General features: G+C 44.8%; 1 protein-coding gene across 2 annotated transcripts in view; it reads left to right on the top strand.

Annotated features, from left to right (window-relative positions):
* OSBPL10 (oxysterol binding protein like 10) overlaps window positions 1-18,671 on the top strand; it is a 294,376-nt gene that overhangs the window by 200,698 nt on the left and 75,007 nt on the right. For both annotated transcript variants that reach the window (XM_060109530.1, XM_060109531.1), the window contains one exon: window positions 9,972-10,182. In XM_060109530.1, coding sequence (XP_059965513.1) covers window positions 9,972-10,182 — 211 coding nt within the window. The remainder of the gene's footprint in view (window positions 1-9,971; window positions 10,183-18,671) is intronic.

Below are 18,671 nucleotides of genomic sequence, written 5' to 3'. Positions count from 1 at the left end.
CATTCTGAAAATGCATTCTCTGCCTCAGTTTTCCTTTAGCAAAAATTCCATGAGAAGATGTGATGGTGACATTGCAAGCAAGGAGCTTCTGCTCCAGAGCCAGGGTTGACTTTGTTTGGAGTGAAAATCTTTTCCATGATGCAGCCACTACAGTGAGATCTGTGGAAAGATGTCTGTGATGTGTGTATTAGCTTTCTGGGGCTGCGGTAACAAAGTACCACTTTGTCTCCCGGTGCTGGATGCTAGAAGCCCTCAGTTCAGGCATTGGCAGGTTGGTGCCTTCTGAGGACTGTGAGAGTCTGTTCCAGGCCTCTCTCCTTGGCTTATAAATCAGTCTTCTGCCACGGCTTCTCTCATCCGCCCTCTGTGCGTGTCTGGGTCCTAATTTCCTTGTTTTCTAAGGAAAACAGTCATATTGGATTAGGGCCCACCCTAATGACTTGACTTTACACTGATGACCTCTGCAAAGAACCTTTCTCCTTGATTGCACCAAGGATTGAAACTCCTTGGTAACAGCCAATCATACTTTCTTTCCTGAGAATTTGAAAAAATGTGATTGGAGTCATGCACATGTGCAGCAAGTCTGGAACCCTTCATGGCAGCCCCTAGAGAGGGGATCCTCGGGTTTCTGCTCCTGAGAGTCCCCACATCTCAGCCCTGTTCTTGTCCTTTCTGAGAGTTGGTTGTTCATCATCTTTAATCCTACAAGAAACTCCTGTATTTTTCTAATAAATTTTTTTATTGAGGTATAGTTGATTTACAATGTTATTATTATTATTATTATTTTTGTGGTGTGCGGGCCTCTCACTGTTGTGGCCTCTCCCCTTGCGGAGCACAGGCTCCACGGACGTGGCTCACGGGCCCAGCCGCTCCGTGGCATGTGGGATCCTCTCAAACCGGGGCACGAACCCGTGTCCGCTGCATCAGTAGGCAGACTCTCAACCACTGCACCACCAGGAAAGCCCTACAATGTTATTAATTTCAGGTGTACAACACACTTGATTCAATATTTTTATAGATTATATTTCATTTCAAGTTATTATAAAATAAAGGCTAGGGGCTTCCCTGGTGGCGCAGTGGTTGAGAGTCCGCCTGCTGATGCAGGGGACACGGGTTCGTGCCCCGGTCCAGGAAGATCCCACATGCCGCGGAGCGGCTGGGCCCATGAGCCGTGGCGGCTGAGCCTGTGTGTCCGGAGCCTGTGCTCCGCAACAGGAGAGGCCACAACAGTGAGAGGCCCGCGTACCAAAAAAAAAAAAAAAAAAAAGGCTATATTTCCCTCTGCAAAAAAAAAAAAAAAAAAAAAAAATCCTGTCCCCAAGTTAGGTCACATTTAAGGTACTGAGGGTGTGGGATGTCAACATATGAATTTTGGAGGGACACAATTCAACCCATAATGATGTATTTCCCCCCTATTAAAAAAAAACTCATTATTTTGAAAAATTTCAAACATAAAAACATTAGAGAAGATAATATTAAACCTCCATGGCACCACCAACAGCTTCAGCATCCCCAAAGCCAGTATCATTTCATACTATCCCCCACCAACACCACTGGAGTATTTTGAAGTAACTCCCAACTATAAGAGATGATGCGTTTCAAGTGGTAAAGGTTATACAATTATATATAAGGGATATCCTGTTAAATAAAATAGTACTGTGTGTGTGTAGGTGTGTGTGTGTGTGTGTGTGTGTAAATTGGAAGAGTTAGAGTAATACCAGAATATTAGGGCTTATCTCTAAGAAGTAGGATTTCAGGTAATTTTTACTTCCTTTTTTAGAACTGTATTTACTTTCTGATTTTGTTGGGATGGTGATTGATGGTGTGAGTCAGCCTTTTGTAATCAGAATAACAAAAAGAAGTTGTTTCCAGGTGGTGAGAAAAGGTGGGATGAGGGACGGGACAGTGGAAGAAACGTCACTGTAGTTGTTTTCTGAGGCAGAAAGGGTATTGTGCTTCCCGAATAAGAGAAAGAAAGAGGAGGAAGTATATCAGATCATGCCTCGGAGTGGGGCTGCCCCTGAGGAGGAGAGTGAGGGCTGCCACTACAGGTGAAGCTGTGTGTGACCTCAGCACGGACTCCTGGCTTCTCTGAGCCCAGATTTCCTGCTTGCAAAATGAAGGAGACAGACTTGACAGCCATAGATTCCTTTGCCCATGAATGCTATGATCTCAATAGTTCTTTTTTTTTTTTGACATATAGTTGATTTACAGTGTTATGTTAATTTCTGCTGTACAGTAAGGTGACATATATATATATATATATATATATACACACACACACACACACACACACACACACATATACATTCTTTTTTATATTCTTTTTCATTATGGTTTATCTCAGGATATTGAATATAGTTCCCTGTGCTATACAGTAGGACCTTGTTGTTTATCCATCCTGTATATAATAGTTTGCATCTACTAACCCCAAGCTCCCACTCTATCCCTCTCCCGCCTCCCCACCCCCCCGCAACCACAAGTCTGTTGTCTGTCTGTGAGTCTGTTTCTGTTTGTAGATAGGTTCATTTGTGTCATATTTTAGATTCCACATATAAGTGACATCATACGGTATTTGTCTTTCTCTTTCTGACTTACTTCACTTAGTATGATAATCTCTAGTTACATCCATGTTGCTGCAAATGGCATTATTTTGTTCTTTTTCATGGCTGAGTAGTATTCCGTTGTATGTATGTACCACATCTTCTTTATCCATTCCTCTGTCAGTGGACATTTAGGTTGCTTCCATGTCTTGGCTTATGTGAATAGTGCTGCTATGAACATAGGGTGAATGTATCATTGTGAATTAGATTTGTGTCTGGATATATGCCCAGGACTGGGACTGCTAGATCATATGGTAATTCTATTATTAGTTTTCTGAGAAACCTCCATACTGTTTTCCACAGTGGCTGCACCAACTTACATTCCCACCAACAGTGTAGGGAATTCCCTTTTCTCCACACCCTCTCCAGCATCTATTATTTGTAGACTTTTTGATGATGGCCATTCTGAATGGTGTGAGGTGAGGTACCTCACTTTAGTTTTGATTTGCATTTCTCTAATAGGGATGTTGAGCATCTTTTCATGTGCCTATTGGCCCTTTGTATTTCTTCTTTGGAGGGGTGTTTTTTTAAGTCTTCTGCCCATTTTTTGATTGGGTTGTTTGTTTTTCTGTTTATGATCTCATAGTTCTTGAACATTTCAGTATGGGTTTGTCTTTTGGGAGTTGGTAAAGATAAAATGTGCATTCCATATTTGAGCAATATGGAGTTATTACTGGGGGTGGCGAGGAAATGATTGTAGAAAAGCCAAAGGTGAAGGTAAGACAGAAAAGAATCCGTTTTTAAGAAATGTGGGGACCCATCCCCATATCTTCAGAAAGTGTTTCTGAGTATGTGCAGTTCAGAATTTTACCTTTGCCTTTTGCCTTGGATGGCATGGGCTGCTGTATAAATAGCACTGAGACTTCTTGGTAACACTCATGTTCTCATATTGAAACTATGGAGGGACCAGGATGGATGTCCTTCATCTCTGGATTGGCCTTTCAACCACTCTTTTCTTTCATTTCTATTCCCCTAGTCTCGCATGATAAAGGCCACATGTCAGAATGTTGAACTAAAAATGCCAGTAGCCTGTCCTGCCTCCCAGTGGTGGGGGTGGACAGAGAGATCTGGAGTCAGCGCGTAAGTCTTCTGGTAACAGTCAGCCTCAGTCGTACCCCCTGAGGTCCAGCTAAGTGGGTATAAATCCAGAAAGTAGGTAAAAATGTAGAAATGATGAATGCTTCTCTTCTGTCAATTTTCTAAAAGAGAGAATAAATTCTGTAACCAAAAAAATGAATGACAGGTGCTTGGCACTCTTCCATCTGGCTAGTTAGATCTGCTTAGGAAGCAGCCTTCAACTTGGAAGTGGAAATAACGTGTATGCACTTACATACCTTTGAAAGGAAAGCAAACTTTTCTGCCCAAAGGCATAAAAATGACTTCAGGCCTGAGATTCCCCTCCCCCACCCAGAGCTGAGGGCAAGGGGGATCCTGCCAAAACAGGCACCTGTCCCCTGTGTGCAAGGTCTGGACTCTCAGGCAGACCGGCAGGGACCAATGGAGACCCCGGGACAGGAGATAAACCAAGCAGATCAAAATATCACCACAAAGTGTCTGAACTTAGATTGTCATTGAAACCACGGGCCATAAAAGTAGGCTAGAGCTTGTGTGCTCAACCTAAACATGTGATTGCCTCCTAAAAAAATTCAAATTGGACCTGGAATCTCCTAACATGATAGCCAAAATGTCCAGGATACAGTCGAAAATCACCAGTCACTCCAAGAACCAATAAAATCACACATTGAATGAGAAAAGAGAATTATCTGACATCCAAACCGAGATGAGTCAAATGCTTGTTTTATGTGGGCACAGCCTCACCCAAATGTTTACATGGGGACTCTGCCTGCCTTCCAGCTGCAGGGGCCAGGCTGAGTAGTCACCACAGAGATCCAGTGGTTTGCAAAGCCTTAAATATTTACTCCCTGGCCTTTTATAGAAGTTTGCGGACACATGTAGTTAGGTCATCAAAGATCTAATGGTCAATTTTTGGGAGATCTTTCCTTCTTTTTCCCATTTTTTTTTCCAATGAAAATTTTTATTGAAAGTTGAATTTCAGAGCAATATCTCTGAAGAAATTTTCACTACAATTTAGGCTTCCAAATTAAATTTAAAATTCAACTGCCCACGTTACTATTTATTTGAAAAACTCAACAAAGATGGCAAGATGATTAAGGCCTGTATTTCAGGTGGTTAAATTTACATGTGCCCAGGCAACAGTAACTCCATCGTAATTCACTCCTCTGCCTAGAAGACAGTAGGTTGTTTTGATGTTGGATACTTTAAAAGGTGGACTTTTGGTTTCCCTTGGTTTATAGTATAGAGTAATATGTTCCTTACATTGGTTTCTCTATTCTCTTCCTGTGTTTTGTCACCTTGTTCTTCCTCTTTGTCTGTAACCTCATCTGTGTAGCTGGCAGCCTCACCCCTGGAGAGGGACCCTGTTTCCTCCTGCTCATCTTTGTTCCTTTTTGTCACTGTCACTCTCGTACTCCTATCAAGTAGTGTGGATTTGCAGATCTGCCCACTCGATGGGGTTTTCTTTATCTGCTCACCTGATGAGCCTGGAGAGAGATTTGGGAGTCCAGGAGATGTTGAGGACTGGCCTCCGTGGGATTGTGCTTGGGACCACGGAGGGCGGTGCAGAGGGACCCGGGACCCTGCTTCAAGGAAGCTCTTGGCTTGTTAACATTCCGGTTATGCCAAGAGCTGGAACAACAGACAAAGCCCATGGAGTGCAGGAGGCAGGCTGAGAGTCAGGGAAGCAACTCAGCAAGAGGGAGAAATTGTTCAGGTGAGGCCAGGCCTTAACTGGGTTCCCAACACTCAGAAACATGGAGAAAGGCTGTAGAGGTTGGGATGTTGCCTCTCCAGATGTCACCACCACCCTCTGATGACAAGGCCAAGGGAGTTTATTGTTCACGCTGTGGGGGAGATGCCACCTCCAGGGGCCAGTGTCTCCCAGCCAGGAGGGCAGCGTCTGGATAGGAGAATTAGAACTTTGGTTGACAATACAGGGACTTGATTGGGATCAAGAGACAACGGCTCAGGATTGGTGGAAACAAGGCAAGGACTTTGAGACAAGGCATTTAACAAATTTTAGGGTGCACACTGTTATGTTGATGGCTTCCATTAAAGAGCTGATGGATATTTCAGGAAGCTTCTGTAAGGAGCTGTCAAGCCATTTCTGGGGTGGGGAGTCTGGATTTTAAAGTAATGCTAATGAGGGTAGTTGAATAGTAAATCTGTGTGTGTGTGTGTGTGTGTGTGAGAGAGAGAGAGAGAGTGTGTGTGAGAGAGACAGAGAGAGAGAGAGAGAGAGAAGTGTTAGTTTTAGTTAGTTAGCTAGTTAGTTTTGGTTCTAAGGTCTTTGAAGCCTGAGTTAGCCAAGGACTGATCCCTGACCCAGATGGGAGACTTAGAAGGGGCTCTGGAATTCCACCAGGCTGAGGAGAAATGTCAAACCAAGGCCACCCTGAAGTTGGCATCGAATTGTTTGTTCTCCTTCCAGGCAAGAGGGATTGAGTTACTGAAGGTCCCAGGGAGTCTGTGAGCCCAGAAGGCTCGGCCAAGCAAGGCCGGCAGCCCTGGTGACATTAGGATAAGAAATCCGAGCGTGATGCTGCTGCTTTGGTTACTGACAGATGGATGAGTGAGAAGCTGGTATTCGTTGATGTCTAGCCTGTCAGGACTGGACCTTTCCGGCGCCTCTCAAAACCTACAGCAAGCTTTGCAGGTCAGAACGGTCTGAGGCCATCAAGGCGAGTGAGTGTGGCCGCTGCCCCCTTGCTGCCCAATCCTCAGTTCCCTCTTTAGCAGGATCTCATCTTGTTGAGCTTATGTCCCTGGGTTTTGGTCTTTGCCTTCAGCTTTGGTTTCAGCTTCAGTGAAATAAAACCATAAAATCTGCAGCCACTGACTTCCTTAGCATTAACCTATGCTTTGATTTTGCAGTGCACATGCTGTTGTTTGTGCTATGAGAAGTGGACCATAGCATTTTTCCTTCCCTGTGAAGTTGGATTTGACCTAAAGTTAGACTACTTCACAGCCTCAGAGTTGACATTCCCAGGGGGTGGATCTCTGAAATTTCACAGGGGTCCCATTTTGCACCTGTGTTAACAAGGTGGCGATACCCCTGATTGTAGAAGCCAAACGCCACAAGAAATGAAATGTGTGCTTTTTTTTTTTTTTTTTTTTGGTTTTTAAACACCACACATGGTTGATGTTGTGCTTCAGAAGAAGTGTTTAGAGCTCTGACTTGAAACTTATGTAATTAGTGGTTAAAGCTGTTCAAAGGCTGGTGGCCGTCACTGGCCGTGCTTTGCTCTTGTGTTGAGGGTGTGGGAACGTTGCAGGGCAGAGGGAGCTGCTTTGGGATTTTGTTGTTGGTGTTTTTGTCGTGTACAGCTTTGCAACATCTTCTCATATGTGCCCTTCATTAAAATTAGATACAGAAACAGCTAAAACTTGTTCTTCCCAAGTCTGATGAAGGTTCTCCATCAGTGCCTCCCAGTGTGAGAAAGGTTAAAGCAGTGATAAGCGTGATATACAAGCGCTGAGGCTGGGAGTCCTGTGTTGCTTTCAGAGTTCGTTCAGTTTCTTTTGGAGCCTGATGATGCTAATAGAAAGTGAAGGTTGGCATCGATTGTGTGTTTAAAGACTAAAGTTCTGTTTTGCGTCACATGGAAAAGGGGAGAAAATGACTCTCGGTGTCTCCTGTGTGTCACGCGCTGTGGTAGGCTCGTTTTAGTGCTCAGTGTACCAAGAAAGATGCTGAAACCCATCCAGTGTCTGGTCCCTGGTAAGTCTGTAGCACAGGGTCACTCAGGGAGCGCTCTCGGCATTTTGAGCAGGAAAGTTCTGCCTTGACTTGTGGGGCATGTGGCACCCCCGCCCCCTCCCACTCAGCTCCAGCTGTTCTGCAGTCATTGTAAATGTCAAATCCATCCACTGCCGGTTCAGACGTCGGTTGCTGGAGGCTGTCCTGCCTCTTGGCGCTGGCAACAGGCTCCGATAAACACTGTTGAATACTTTCTAGACAGCAGATATGTGCCTTACATCTCTGGGAACCTGCCTCTGTTGTAATAGGGTAGAAGATTCTGGAAGTCACTTTTGTGTTTTTATTACCTGAGATTTGCATCATATTTTATACTTGTGAAATAACAAGTACTTATCCTATACTATATAATTGGAATACAGTTCTTCTTTTCGTTGATTAAAAAGGAGTATATTCCATATTTAATGGCTTCATTTTACTCACCTTTTCTCTTAAGCGTTATGGTATCGTCCATAGTAGTCAAGAACATAATACATTTACATTCCATCTTATATTTGCTTCTTCCCTTTCAACACATCATTTTTCTAAGACAAGATTTTATGGTAGGAATTTACAGAAATGCTGACTACAACAAGTAGCTTGAAATCAACTTCTCCCGAAATGTTAGCAGTTCTACATAGAGTTGGCTGTCGAAGAATATAAAAATATTTTATCTTTTTCAATGTTAAATTTAACTATTTTCTTGGCAAACCGAAACTGGTAACAGAGGTATTATTTTTACTGAATCTTCAGCCATGTTGTCCTAATAGACTATAATGATTCGTGTCATAAACAGACTCTTGAGCCTCAGTGAGAAAAAAGGGACCCTGGGGTTTCGTTCATTCTTTCAACAGATCCATCAGTGAACAGCACGGATAGAATGGTCCTTGCTTTCACACTAGTACAGATGAACATAAGAAATAAGTAAATTACAAGTTGGGTTGAAAGATGGTAAGTGCTATGGAGAAAAATAAGTTGGGAAGGAGCACAGGAGTGCCAGGGTTTTGGTTGGACATATGATTTTAAATTATGTGGTTCAGGAAGCTTTCCCGAGAAGGCAGCTCTTTAGCAAAGACCTGAAGGAGAAATGAATTCTTATTGAGCTCCTATTATGCCCCAGGTACTGTTTTAAGAGCCAGAATGGCTAGGTAAAAACTCTGTAATCTGCAAAAAATAATTTACATGGCCAGAGGATGGTCATGTAATATGTTTAATGTTGATATTTTAAAAAATCTTTTTGAAGTAATGGCACCAATTTTGGTAAGTAGGATTGTAATGGGGGAGTTTTTTTTTTTTTTTTTTTTAAGGAGATGACTACACAGAGTGATAGGAAATAGCAGATATTTGCCTTCAAAAGAATATAGAAAAATAAGCCCAAGCATGGGATGAGTTTTGTGTCCAAGTCCAGCAGTCCTTACAGAGTATTGCTTCTTCCCAGCTGGTGGCATCTTGATGGTGACAAGGATCCTCCTGGGATGACAGTGACAAAGCAAGAGTAATTGCTTCAAATTAAGGATGCCTTTTGTGAGGGATGCTTAAAGAACAGTGGACCGGAGTCCAGAGAACAGGAGTTGGTTCCTGCCTCTGATGCTGACCTGTGACCCTGTGACCTTGGGCAGGCTGCTTTAGCTCCTCCATGTATCAGCTCGACTGTTTTTTTGTTTGCCATGCAATTTATGCTCTTCATCTTGCTTAGCGAGATAAGTTGTAAAACAGGAGGGGCATGAACTTCACAAGATCACCAGTGAAGTCCTTTTCTAGTTCTTGAGTTCCTTTCTCCTTCATTTGTCCAAGGAGACACCGCTTGTCTATAGCTTACGAACTGAAGCCAGGCCACAACACAGGGTTACTGGTTTGTCACAGCTTCAGCCATGGAGCAGGCCTGGCTCTAGAACTCCCAGTTTTTCTCCTCCTCCTGTCACCCTACACATGGTGTTAAGGAAGTTGTGGGCTCTTGTAGCATTTTGGGGTCGGAGTGGGTCGGCACTGGCCTCGGTCTGGTCTCCCCCCCACAAATGCCAGCCCCAGATGTCACTTCTATTGCTTGAACTTTGAATAGGACTGCCAGGGAGTTAGGGATGGATTGCAGCTGGAAGGGAAGCATGGAATTAACCTTCCTCTGAGGCAAAGCCACACGCTTCCACCGTCTCAGATAACCTTCCGTGGTCCAAGGACCTTATTGGTCACAAGACTTCTATACTTTTAGTATATTTATTATTACCTTCCGAAGATCTGTAAACTGATAGACCCAGGTGGCCCTGATGGTCCCTTTCAGCTCTAAAGCTCTAAAACCCTCTTGTGATCAGAGCTCTAGAGGCGTGCCTTTGCGTGGATGGACCCAGGTAGATTTCACCCAGGCCTGCATCATCCCAGGAGGGCTGTGCGCCGAGCACCCTCCGAGCTGTCTCCCACGCTGCTGGCAGTCTGGGTGGTAATGCTGTCTCTCACCACTTCCCCCGCACTTTCATCCACTCCGGTGGTTGAAGCGCTGGCTCCCCCACCTGTGGAAGAGAGGACTTCGACCCTCACCTCCTCGCTGTCTTCCCGTTCCGCAGATGATGACCCAGGTGGAGGGACAGCAGAAGAACCTGGTGCATGCCATCGAGTCTCTGCCGGGGTCCGGGCCCCTCACTGCCTTGGACCAGGACCTGCTGCTCCTGAAAGCTACCTCTGCTGCCACCCTCAGCTGCCTTGGGGAGTGCCTGAGCCTGCTCCAGCAGAGCCTGCACCAGGCCGGTCAGCCCAGCCACAGGCCCGGGGCCTCGGGTAAGACCTCCGGGGGCCCGCCCGGGGCTGCAAGTGCGCGCTCTCCGATGTACGCATGCATGTGTCTGTCTGCCATCGCCTTCCTCCTTTAAATCCATCCATCTCGCCTTTTATCCAAGCGCTTCTCCATTTACCCCTTCTTCCTTCCCCACCTCGCTTGGGCTATATTTTTATTTCGGTTTTACCCATTAGCAATTGCCATCCTATGCACAATTTAACGTGTTTCCATGAATACTCTGAAACTACTTTGAGACGTGCTGGCACCCGGTTCTCCGTTGCATTCCGTTTGTGAATTTTGCACTCAGTGTTGTGTTTGCAAGACTCATTGCTATGCAGCCTCTAATCCACTATTTCTTTTTTTTTTTTTTGCGGTACACGGGCCTCTCACTGCTGTGGCCTCTCCCGTTGCGGAGCACAGGCTCCGGGCACGCAGGCTCAGCGGCCATGGCTCACGGGCCCAGCTGCTCCGCGGCCTGTGGGATCCTCCCGGACCGGGGCACAAACCCGTGTCCCCTGCATCGGCAGGCGGACTCTCAACCACTGTGCCACCAGGGAAGCCCTAGTCCACTATTTCTAACTGTGCCTGTGGAGTGCGTCCCCCAACACTTGGCTCCACACCTTGTCCTGATGGACACCCGCCTTACCTCCTGCTCTCTGGACACCCGCCCCCCTTTCCTGTCCTCTCAGGGTCCGGTGTGAGAATTTCTCTGGAATACATAGCAGAAGCATTTCCGGTTCTTTATCAAGAAGCTAGAGATAATAATAAGCCCCCTTAAGATGCTCCAATCCTTTTGAAGTGTTTAATCGATAAGCAGATAGAAAGATATTAGGGAAGATTAAATTAAATGATAAAGGTGAAAATGGCTTGAGATTGGTCATGTCATACAGAATTGTAAAGTATTAGAAATAAGAGACGAATTGAAGCCTCATGGAGCTTTGTTGCCCAGGGTTCAGTGAATTAATGAGAAATGAGGCAGTTCAGGTGGTGGAAAGTATAGCCGGGTTATGACAGATAGTCTGTATTTCACGCTTCCCGCAAGTCCCCTTTGCCTTCCTCTTTCACCAAGGTTAAAAGGGGGCTGTTGGTTTCCTACAGTAAACCGTATAAGGGTAATTCGGGTTTCTTTCTGTAATACCCACCGTCATGTGCTAAGCTCTGATTCTGTCAGCATTTGGCTTTTGCTACACATTTTCTGAAATCTTCACCAAGTAGATATTATTATGCCCATCATGTGGGTGAGATGCTGAGGCTCAGAGGGGTTAAATGACCTGCCCGAGGCCACCCAGCTACGGCAGAGCCACGTCCAGAGGTGGGCTCTTCCCACTGTGGCAGGTGCCTGGGGTCCTTTGTTCAGTCCAGAATGGAACACCCAGCGGACTCCGGGTTCCCCAGACTGGGGCCAGGGACACTGTCCTGCTCACATCATAATTTTCTCAGGGCAGGTCTATCTTCTTTTTCTTTATTTTATTTGGGAAATAATTTGAGACGTCTAGAAAAGTAACAAGCATAGTATGAAAAATCCTCAAATCTCCAAATACTCTGAATGCCAACATTTTATGACATTTGCTTCATTATCTTCTGTCTGTGTATATAAGCCTATTATAATATTCTAACCACTTAAAAGTAAGTTGCAGACTTGATATATATCTTTACTCTTATATACCTCAGTGTAAATTTCATTGATTGGTCATGTCATGTATATGTAATAACAGCGCAGTAGTCAAAATCAGTAAATTAACATGAATACAGTCCTCTTCCTAATCTGCAGACCTTACTAAATTTTGCTGATGGCTCCACCAATGTCCTCTGGAACAAAAGGAAAAACATTCAGGTACAGGATACAGGCTGGGAGGGGCATGTGTGTCGAGGCACAGAGTGAAGGCACCCAATCTGCTTTTCTCCTTCCTTCTTCTTCCTTCTCCATTTGAAAAATGGGACTCTGATGCTGAGACTCCCTGACTTTTCCTGATCTGGATGGAGCCTCGGTGAGTGCGTTGGGCCTTGGGCACAAATCAGTGTTAGACCGGATGCTTCTCAAGATTCCTAGGATCCCTCTCACACCAGATTGTATGTCCAGCCTCTGCGACCGAACAGGCTCATTCCGAGAATGAGTGGATAGAAGCTTAACCCATTTTATTATTCCTAAAATTCATCCCTTACATCTTTCTTCAGGGTGGCTTTCTAGCAAATTTCTAATTTTTGTTCCTGATTTTCATTGTGTCTCTGGGGTTTCTAAGGGCCTGGAGGGACAAAGCTCGAGGTGGAATTTCAGATGTGGTGAGGGTTGAAATGAGGACTATTGGGGTGGGAGGAGGGGGAGACCGAGCAGTGTCACAGACACTATGCCACCCACCATGCTGCTTTCTGCAGCTCTTCACTGTCCCACCCCTGGCCTGGCCCTGTTTGTCCATCCTCCCTTCCTTTTAGCCATTTTTTTTTAACATCTTTATTGGAGTATAACTGCTTTACAGTGGTGTGTTAGTCTCTGCTGTATAACAAAGTGAATCAGCTATACGTATACATATATCCCCATATCTGCTCCCTCTTGCCTCTCCCTTTCACCCTCCCTATCCCACCTCTCTAGGTGGTCACAAAGCACCGAGCTGATCTCCTTGTGTTTTTAGCCATTTTCACCAAAGAACTTGGTTGAAGGTTGGAGAATAGAGCATGAAGCATCATAAGAGTTATTTTGTTTCTTTGTCTTCTTAATCCTTTCCAAAGTTACATTCCATATAACACAACCCCTTAGGTTTTAAAACATTCTGCATATGTCTTTTAAATCTGTGCCACATGCAGTGGTTAAGAATCTGCTTGCCAATGCAGGAGACACAGGTTCGATCCCTGGTCCGGGAAGATCCCATGTGCCATGGAGCAACTAAGCCCATGTGCCACAACTACTGAGCCTGCACTCTAGAGCCCGTGAGCCACAACTGCTGAAGCCTGCGTGCCTAGAGCCAGTGCTCTGCCACAAGAGAAGCCACGACAATGAGAAGCCTGTGCACCGCAAGGAAGAGTAGCCCCCGCTAGCCACAACTAGAGAAAAGCCCCCACACAGCAACAAAGACCCAACGCAGCCAAAAAAAAAAAAAAATTAAAAATAAATAAATAACTAAATCTGTGCCACACATCTGGGGGAAGAAATGGAATTACTTCCTGCATCCAAAGCATCACAGTTGCCTGCAGTTAAAATGGATTTCCAGACTCTCAAGCTAGCAGAATAATAGAATCTGACAACCCTGGGAGTGTCACCACAAAATGTGTTTGTTTAGAATCTCAGGGCTCTTGACGTTGATAGTGGCTATAGCAGACTGACTCCTGCTGATTAAAACATAATGGTTATATCCAAGGAGTGCCAGGCTGGGTTGATGGAAATCAAGATCTCATTAAAGCCAACCTCTGTCGGGGTTTCCTCTAGATGTTCAAGGGGCCTGGGGCAGGGGGTGCAGATCCCCTAGCACAGCCGGTATCCATGGGCATTGTTCTTGAAATTTCTATGCTTTCTGACCCCTGCACTGATTTTTTTTTTCCTTCTGCCGCTCTTCAGAAGCAAAAATTAATTTGTGGTCTTGCAGCATTTCATCTTCTGTAGCCTCTCATTTCATCTTCTGGGGAATTTGTCGGCTCTGGAGCCTTTGTCTGCAGATGTTGCTCCCTGATCCTGATTTCATTTCAAACATGCAGAGCAACTGGACCAAGGTCCAGAATTACTTCAGCGTTCACCTGCTCCCACCTATGCATTTCAGGCTCTGGGCCTGTCTCTGATGTTACCTCTAAGATATGTGGGACTGAAATGCTTCATTTAACTTCTGTTTATGAAGAGGTTTGTAGCTAAAATTAATAATGTAACTTGGCTTTTTGGTCAAAGCTTGTGTTACGCAGCTCTCCTCTGTCCTGGTGACTAGATCTCCTCCAACATCTTGATGGAGGCAGTTGATTGATGGGGTGGGGCAGGTGGGCATCTGGTTTCCTGAGTCTAGATGCGCACCTCTGATTTTACATGGAGAGGCAGGCAGGGCTGCTCCAGAGATGGCTGGGCTGCTTGGGAATCTGGGCTTGAGGGAGGTTCTGGAACCTTAAAGTGGTCTAGGGCAGAGTAGCCTGCTGCCTGTGCTTCTGGGTAGTTCCTCACTTGCACCCTTGATGCGGGGAACTTGCTTCAAAGTCAGTGCAGACACCTGTGACCGGACCACCACGTTCTAGTGCGAGGTCAGAGCTGAATACCAACGAATGGTGGGTGCAGAGCACGTTGGGAGAGAACACTGGGGTCAGAGCTGCTGGAGCGAGGATGGCAGAGCCTCAGGGAATAGCCGGATGATGCCCATGCCCTTGGACATAAATCAGGGCCAGGAGATCAAAACAAGTGTAATTGAAGAGAGGAGAACCGGAGCGGAATTTAATATGTGCTTCTTAACTTGCCCTTCCAATGACTTTTTCATTCTCTTTTAAGATTTGTGGGGATTGTCAGTTAATAAGCCAGTTGCATTGGTTCCTCCTATTTCGGGGTTTGGCCAAAAGGGTCAAATAGGTGACACTATTATTATAGGTACTCTTCTTGGCTTTTCTGGCCTGTTGCCGTCTTCCTTCTGCTCTGCTTTTTTCCAGAAACAGCTTCAGATTTTCAGCCTTCATCTCTTTTCCCCACTCAGAGATTCTCTTTGCTTTTCTCTGTCTCTTATACCTTCTTTCTCAATACCTGCTGCTTCTGGTGAAAATGAGTCCCACGTAAGTCACCTTCCCTTATTTTGTGAGTAAAAGCCAAGATAGAAATGTGACGATGATTCCTTCAGTAAACAGCATATGGAGAAAATGGAAAAGCTAGCATTGCAGAATATTTCAGACGGTAGTTTTTTTTTTTTTTTTTACAACTGTATAAACAGATTGTTTGAGTGGCAGCTCCTCCATAAAGAAAACAGTTAGATCCTAACATCCCAGCTTTTCATCATAAATATGCTTTATGTTTTTCCCACGTTTGTAAATGTCAGTCTTATTCCATTGGGAAAAACCCTCTCAGGTTGACTGAACCTGGGAGGCGTGAATTCACTGTATTACAGGAAGAGGCAGGGGACCTTTCAGGGACCTTCACCTGTCACTGGCCTCTGAGAAGAGGTGTCACAGCCCTGGCACGGGCACTGCAGCTCCCAGCACTCAAGCAGGGTGTAAACCGAGGCTAAGGACAGAGTAAGACAGTTCCACGGTCAAACCTTAAAGCCCACAGTTAAATTTTCTGTAGCTTCCTGTGTGTTTCTGGTGGGTTCAAGGAACCAGAAATCCTTTTTTTCCTTCTTCCTGGCATTCTTCTATCTACTTAGGCATGTTGTGTGAGGAGATGCAAGCATGTGTCAAAGCCTGGTTTAAGGACTGGGTTTGCCATTTGGTGAACATCCGATCATTTGTCTTCCTCCTCTCTTCTGTTGGATCATCTTTGATGGTCTCCTGCTCACAAAGGTTAAGGTGGGCCAGAAAGTGAAGGGTAATTAACATGCAGTTACCTGATTGACCACCAGTCAGCAGCCACATGGTAATATTTGATCCCAGTCTCCTTTGCATTTGTACTTACTGGTATGTTTGTGATCTTCTGAGTCCCTTTCTATAAGTGAGGCGTATCTTCTCACCTGTCAAACACATCAGCAGTAACACACACCACTAGCCTTTGTGCCACTAAGAAAAAGCTGCCAATTAAACTCTGACATGCCATTGAGGGTAAGATGAACTCCAACTTCAGAGCTGTTAAAATGTGAAAATTGGTGTGTCTTCTGATTAATGAAATATGGTTTAGACTTGCGTTTTGTTTTATGACAGTCTTGAGAATCTATCTTTCAAAAGAATAATGCAGTCCATTTATTTTTTCCCTTACACTGGTGGTTGTTTTTCTGTTAGTCTCTGTTACACTTTTTTTAAAAAATAAGTTTATTTTTGGCTGCGTTGGGTCTTTCTCTACTTGCAATGAGTGGGGGCTACTCTTCGTTGTGGTGTGTGTGCTTCTCACTGTGGTGGCTTCTCTTGTTGTGGAGCACGGGCTCTAGGCATGCAGGCTTCAGTAGGTGTGGAGAGCGGGCTTCAGTAGTTGTGGCTCGCGGGCTTAGTTGCTCCATGGCATGTGGGATCTTCCCGGACCAGGGCTCGAACACGTGTCTCCTGCATTGGCAGGCAGATTCTTTTTTTTTTTTTTTTTTGCGGTATGTGGGCCTCTCATTGTTGTGGCCTCTCCCGTTGCGAAGCACAGGCTCGGGACGCGCAGGCTCAGCAGCCTTGGCTCACGGGCCCAGCCGCTCCGTGGCATGTGGGATCTTCCCAGACCGGGGCACGAACCCGTGTCCCCTGCATCGGCAGGCGGACTCTCAACCACTGCGCCACCAGGGAAGTCCCTCTGTTATGCTTTTTGTTTTCATGTTTCTATGTTGCTTTTCTTGTTTCCTCTTATTTCACTACACAGATTGTATTCCCTTTTCTTTAGTGTTTTGGGAAAAAATATGTACATAAATTCTAGTAGTAGTTACATTGCATTCTTCATAAGCATTCTTTAACTTGTGTTTTTCTAATCATCAAAATCAAGAATGACACTGTGTCTTCACTCTCTCCTTTAGTGCTGAAGACTTAGAATACTTTAATTTCCTTTGTTTCTCAGATAGACTTCCCAATTTTTGGTAATATAATATAGGGGCTATTGTTATTAGTATTTAAATATTAATTTAATACTTAATAATGTGTGATAAAGATGAAATCTCTTTAAAAGAATTTTAACTTCATAGTTGTGTAATCAAGTTTATAAAAAGTATTTAAATTCAGTTCTAGGACTGGGACAGGATGAAATGAAGTGAGGCACCCACTGTGAGCACACATTTAAGGGTGCCAAAGTAATTAAGGTAAATGCTGTTTTAATGCAATATTTTTAAACCAAAATTAACGCAAAAAATCCAGGATGAACAAAATATCAAAACCTTAAATAAAAACAGGATTAGATAGTGTGAGGCCGGTGAGACTGAGTCCTTTAAGACATTTTTTGTTTTGGCATTAATTTTGGTTTAAAAAATATTGCGTGAACATGTCATTTATCTTGAATACTCAGTGTTTTGGCACCTCTTTAAATCTTACCCCTAGGCAAGTGTCTTTTTACCTCCCCTGAGTCCCAGCCTTGCTCAGCTCTATGTTCAACTGGGTTCATTGCTCACTGCTAATCCTTTTATGCAACTTCTCCAGTCTTGAGTTCTTAATTCTGCTGCTTTTCTTCATGTATTGGGATATGTCCTCAAGTCGTTTTTTCTCCCAGAAGGTAGAATATTTTCTGAGTCTCTGCAGCGCTGCTCAGAAGGCATACATTGCAGAGTTTAAGAGTCTGGGCTCTGGAGCCAGGTGGCCTGGGTTTTCATCTCCCTTCTACCCTGACACTTACCAGCTCTTGTGCCTTTTTGTTTCTTTACCTGTCAAGTGGACATAATAATAGGACCTACCCATGGGTTGTCATTAGGATTAGATGAGCTCACGCACGTAAATTTTATATGGTAGCCCTTGGCCCCTAGCAAGAGCTCAATAAATGCTGACTCTTTTTGGCAGAGGAAAGATAATTTGTCTGAAGATAAGCATTATCCCCCCAGCCCCGCACCCACCTTCAAATCTGTAGACTTTTATTTGCATTATTCTCTTCATCTACTCACCTTCTGGTGTTTAGTGTTGCAGCAAAATCCAAGACTAGCTTGATTTCTTTTTTCCTTTAAGGCAGGTCTAACGTTTCTGCCTAAATGCTTGGAAAATTTTTTCTCATGATTTTTTTTTAATTAAAAAATGTTGCCCGGGCCTCCCTGGTGGCGCAGTGGTTAAGAGTCCGCCTGCCGATGCAGGGGATACGGGTTCGTGCCCCGGTCTGGGAGGATCCCATATGCCGCGGAGCGGCTGGGCCCGTGAGCCATGGCCGCTGGGCCTGCGCGTCCGGAGCCTGTGCTCCGCAACGGGAGAGGCCACAACAGTGAGAGGCCCGCATACCGCAAAAAAAAAAAAAAAAAAAAAAAAAATGTTGCCCAACTTCATGAGCCAGGCAGTCATTATACGACTCTAGTTTTGTATGTGTTTGAAATTTCAGTGAGAAAAAGCCTAAGAAAATATCGCCAAGCTGTGTCTAGATGTGAGTCTTTTCCCATTGGTTTTGCTGGACTGAGGTGGGCTGTTTTCAGCAGAACCCAAAGCCCTCTCTTCCGCTTGGGCTGTGTTTCTTTACTTCTGTCACTGTTTATTGTTTCTGTCCCACTGATCTGATCTCTTTACTTTAGGGTCTCTGTTGTGTATGTTCTGTCTCATTGCTGGTCTTGTGCCCTTTGCAGCTGCTCACTGGTAGAACTTCATTTTCTTGACACACTACTCACTCGACTTTCTACATATCCCTTCCGGGGATATTTAGGCTGCCTCCTGAGCTGTAGTGTTTTGGGCCGTTGGAAGGTGGGTGATATCCGGATCTTCTTTTTTTTTGTGGCCGTGGACACCTTTCAGCACTGCTTTC

This window comes from Mesoplodon densirostris, chromosome 10, assembly GCF_025265405.1.
Source record: "Mesoplodon densirostris isolate mMesDen1 chromosome 10, mMesDen1 primary haplotype, whole genome shotgun sequence".
NCBI lineage: Eukaryota > Metazoa > Chordata > Mammalia > Artiodactyla > Ziphiidae > Mesoplodon > Mesoplodon densirostris.
This window is presented reverse-complemented; position numbering and strand designations above follow the sequence as displayed.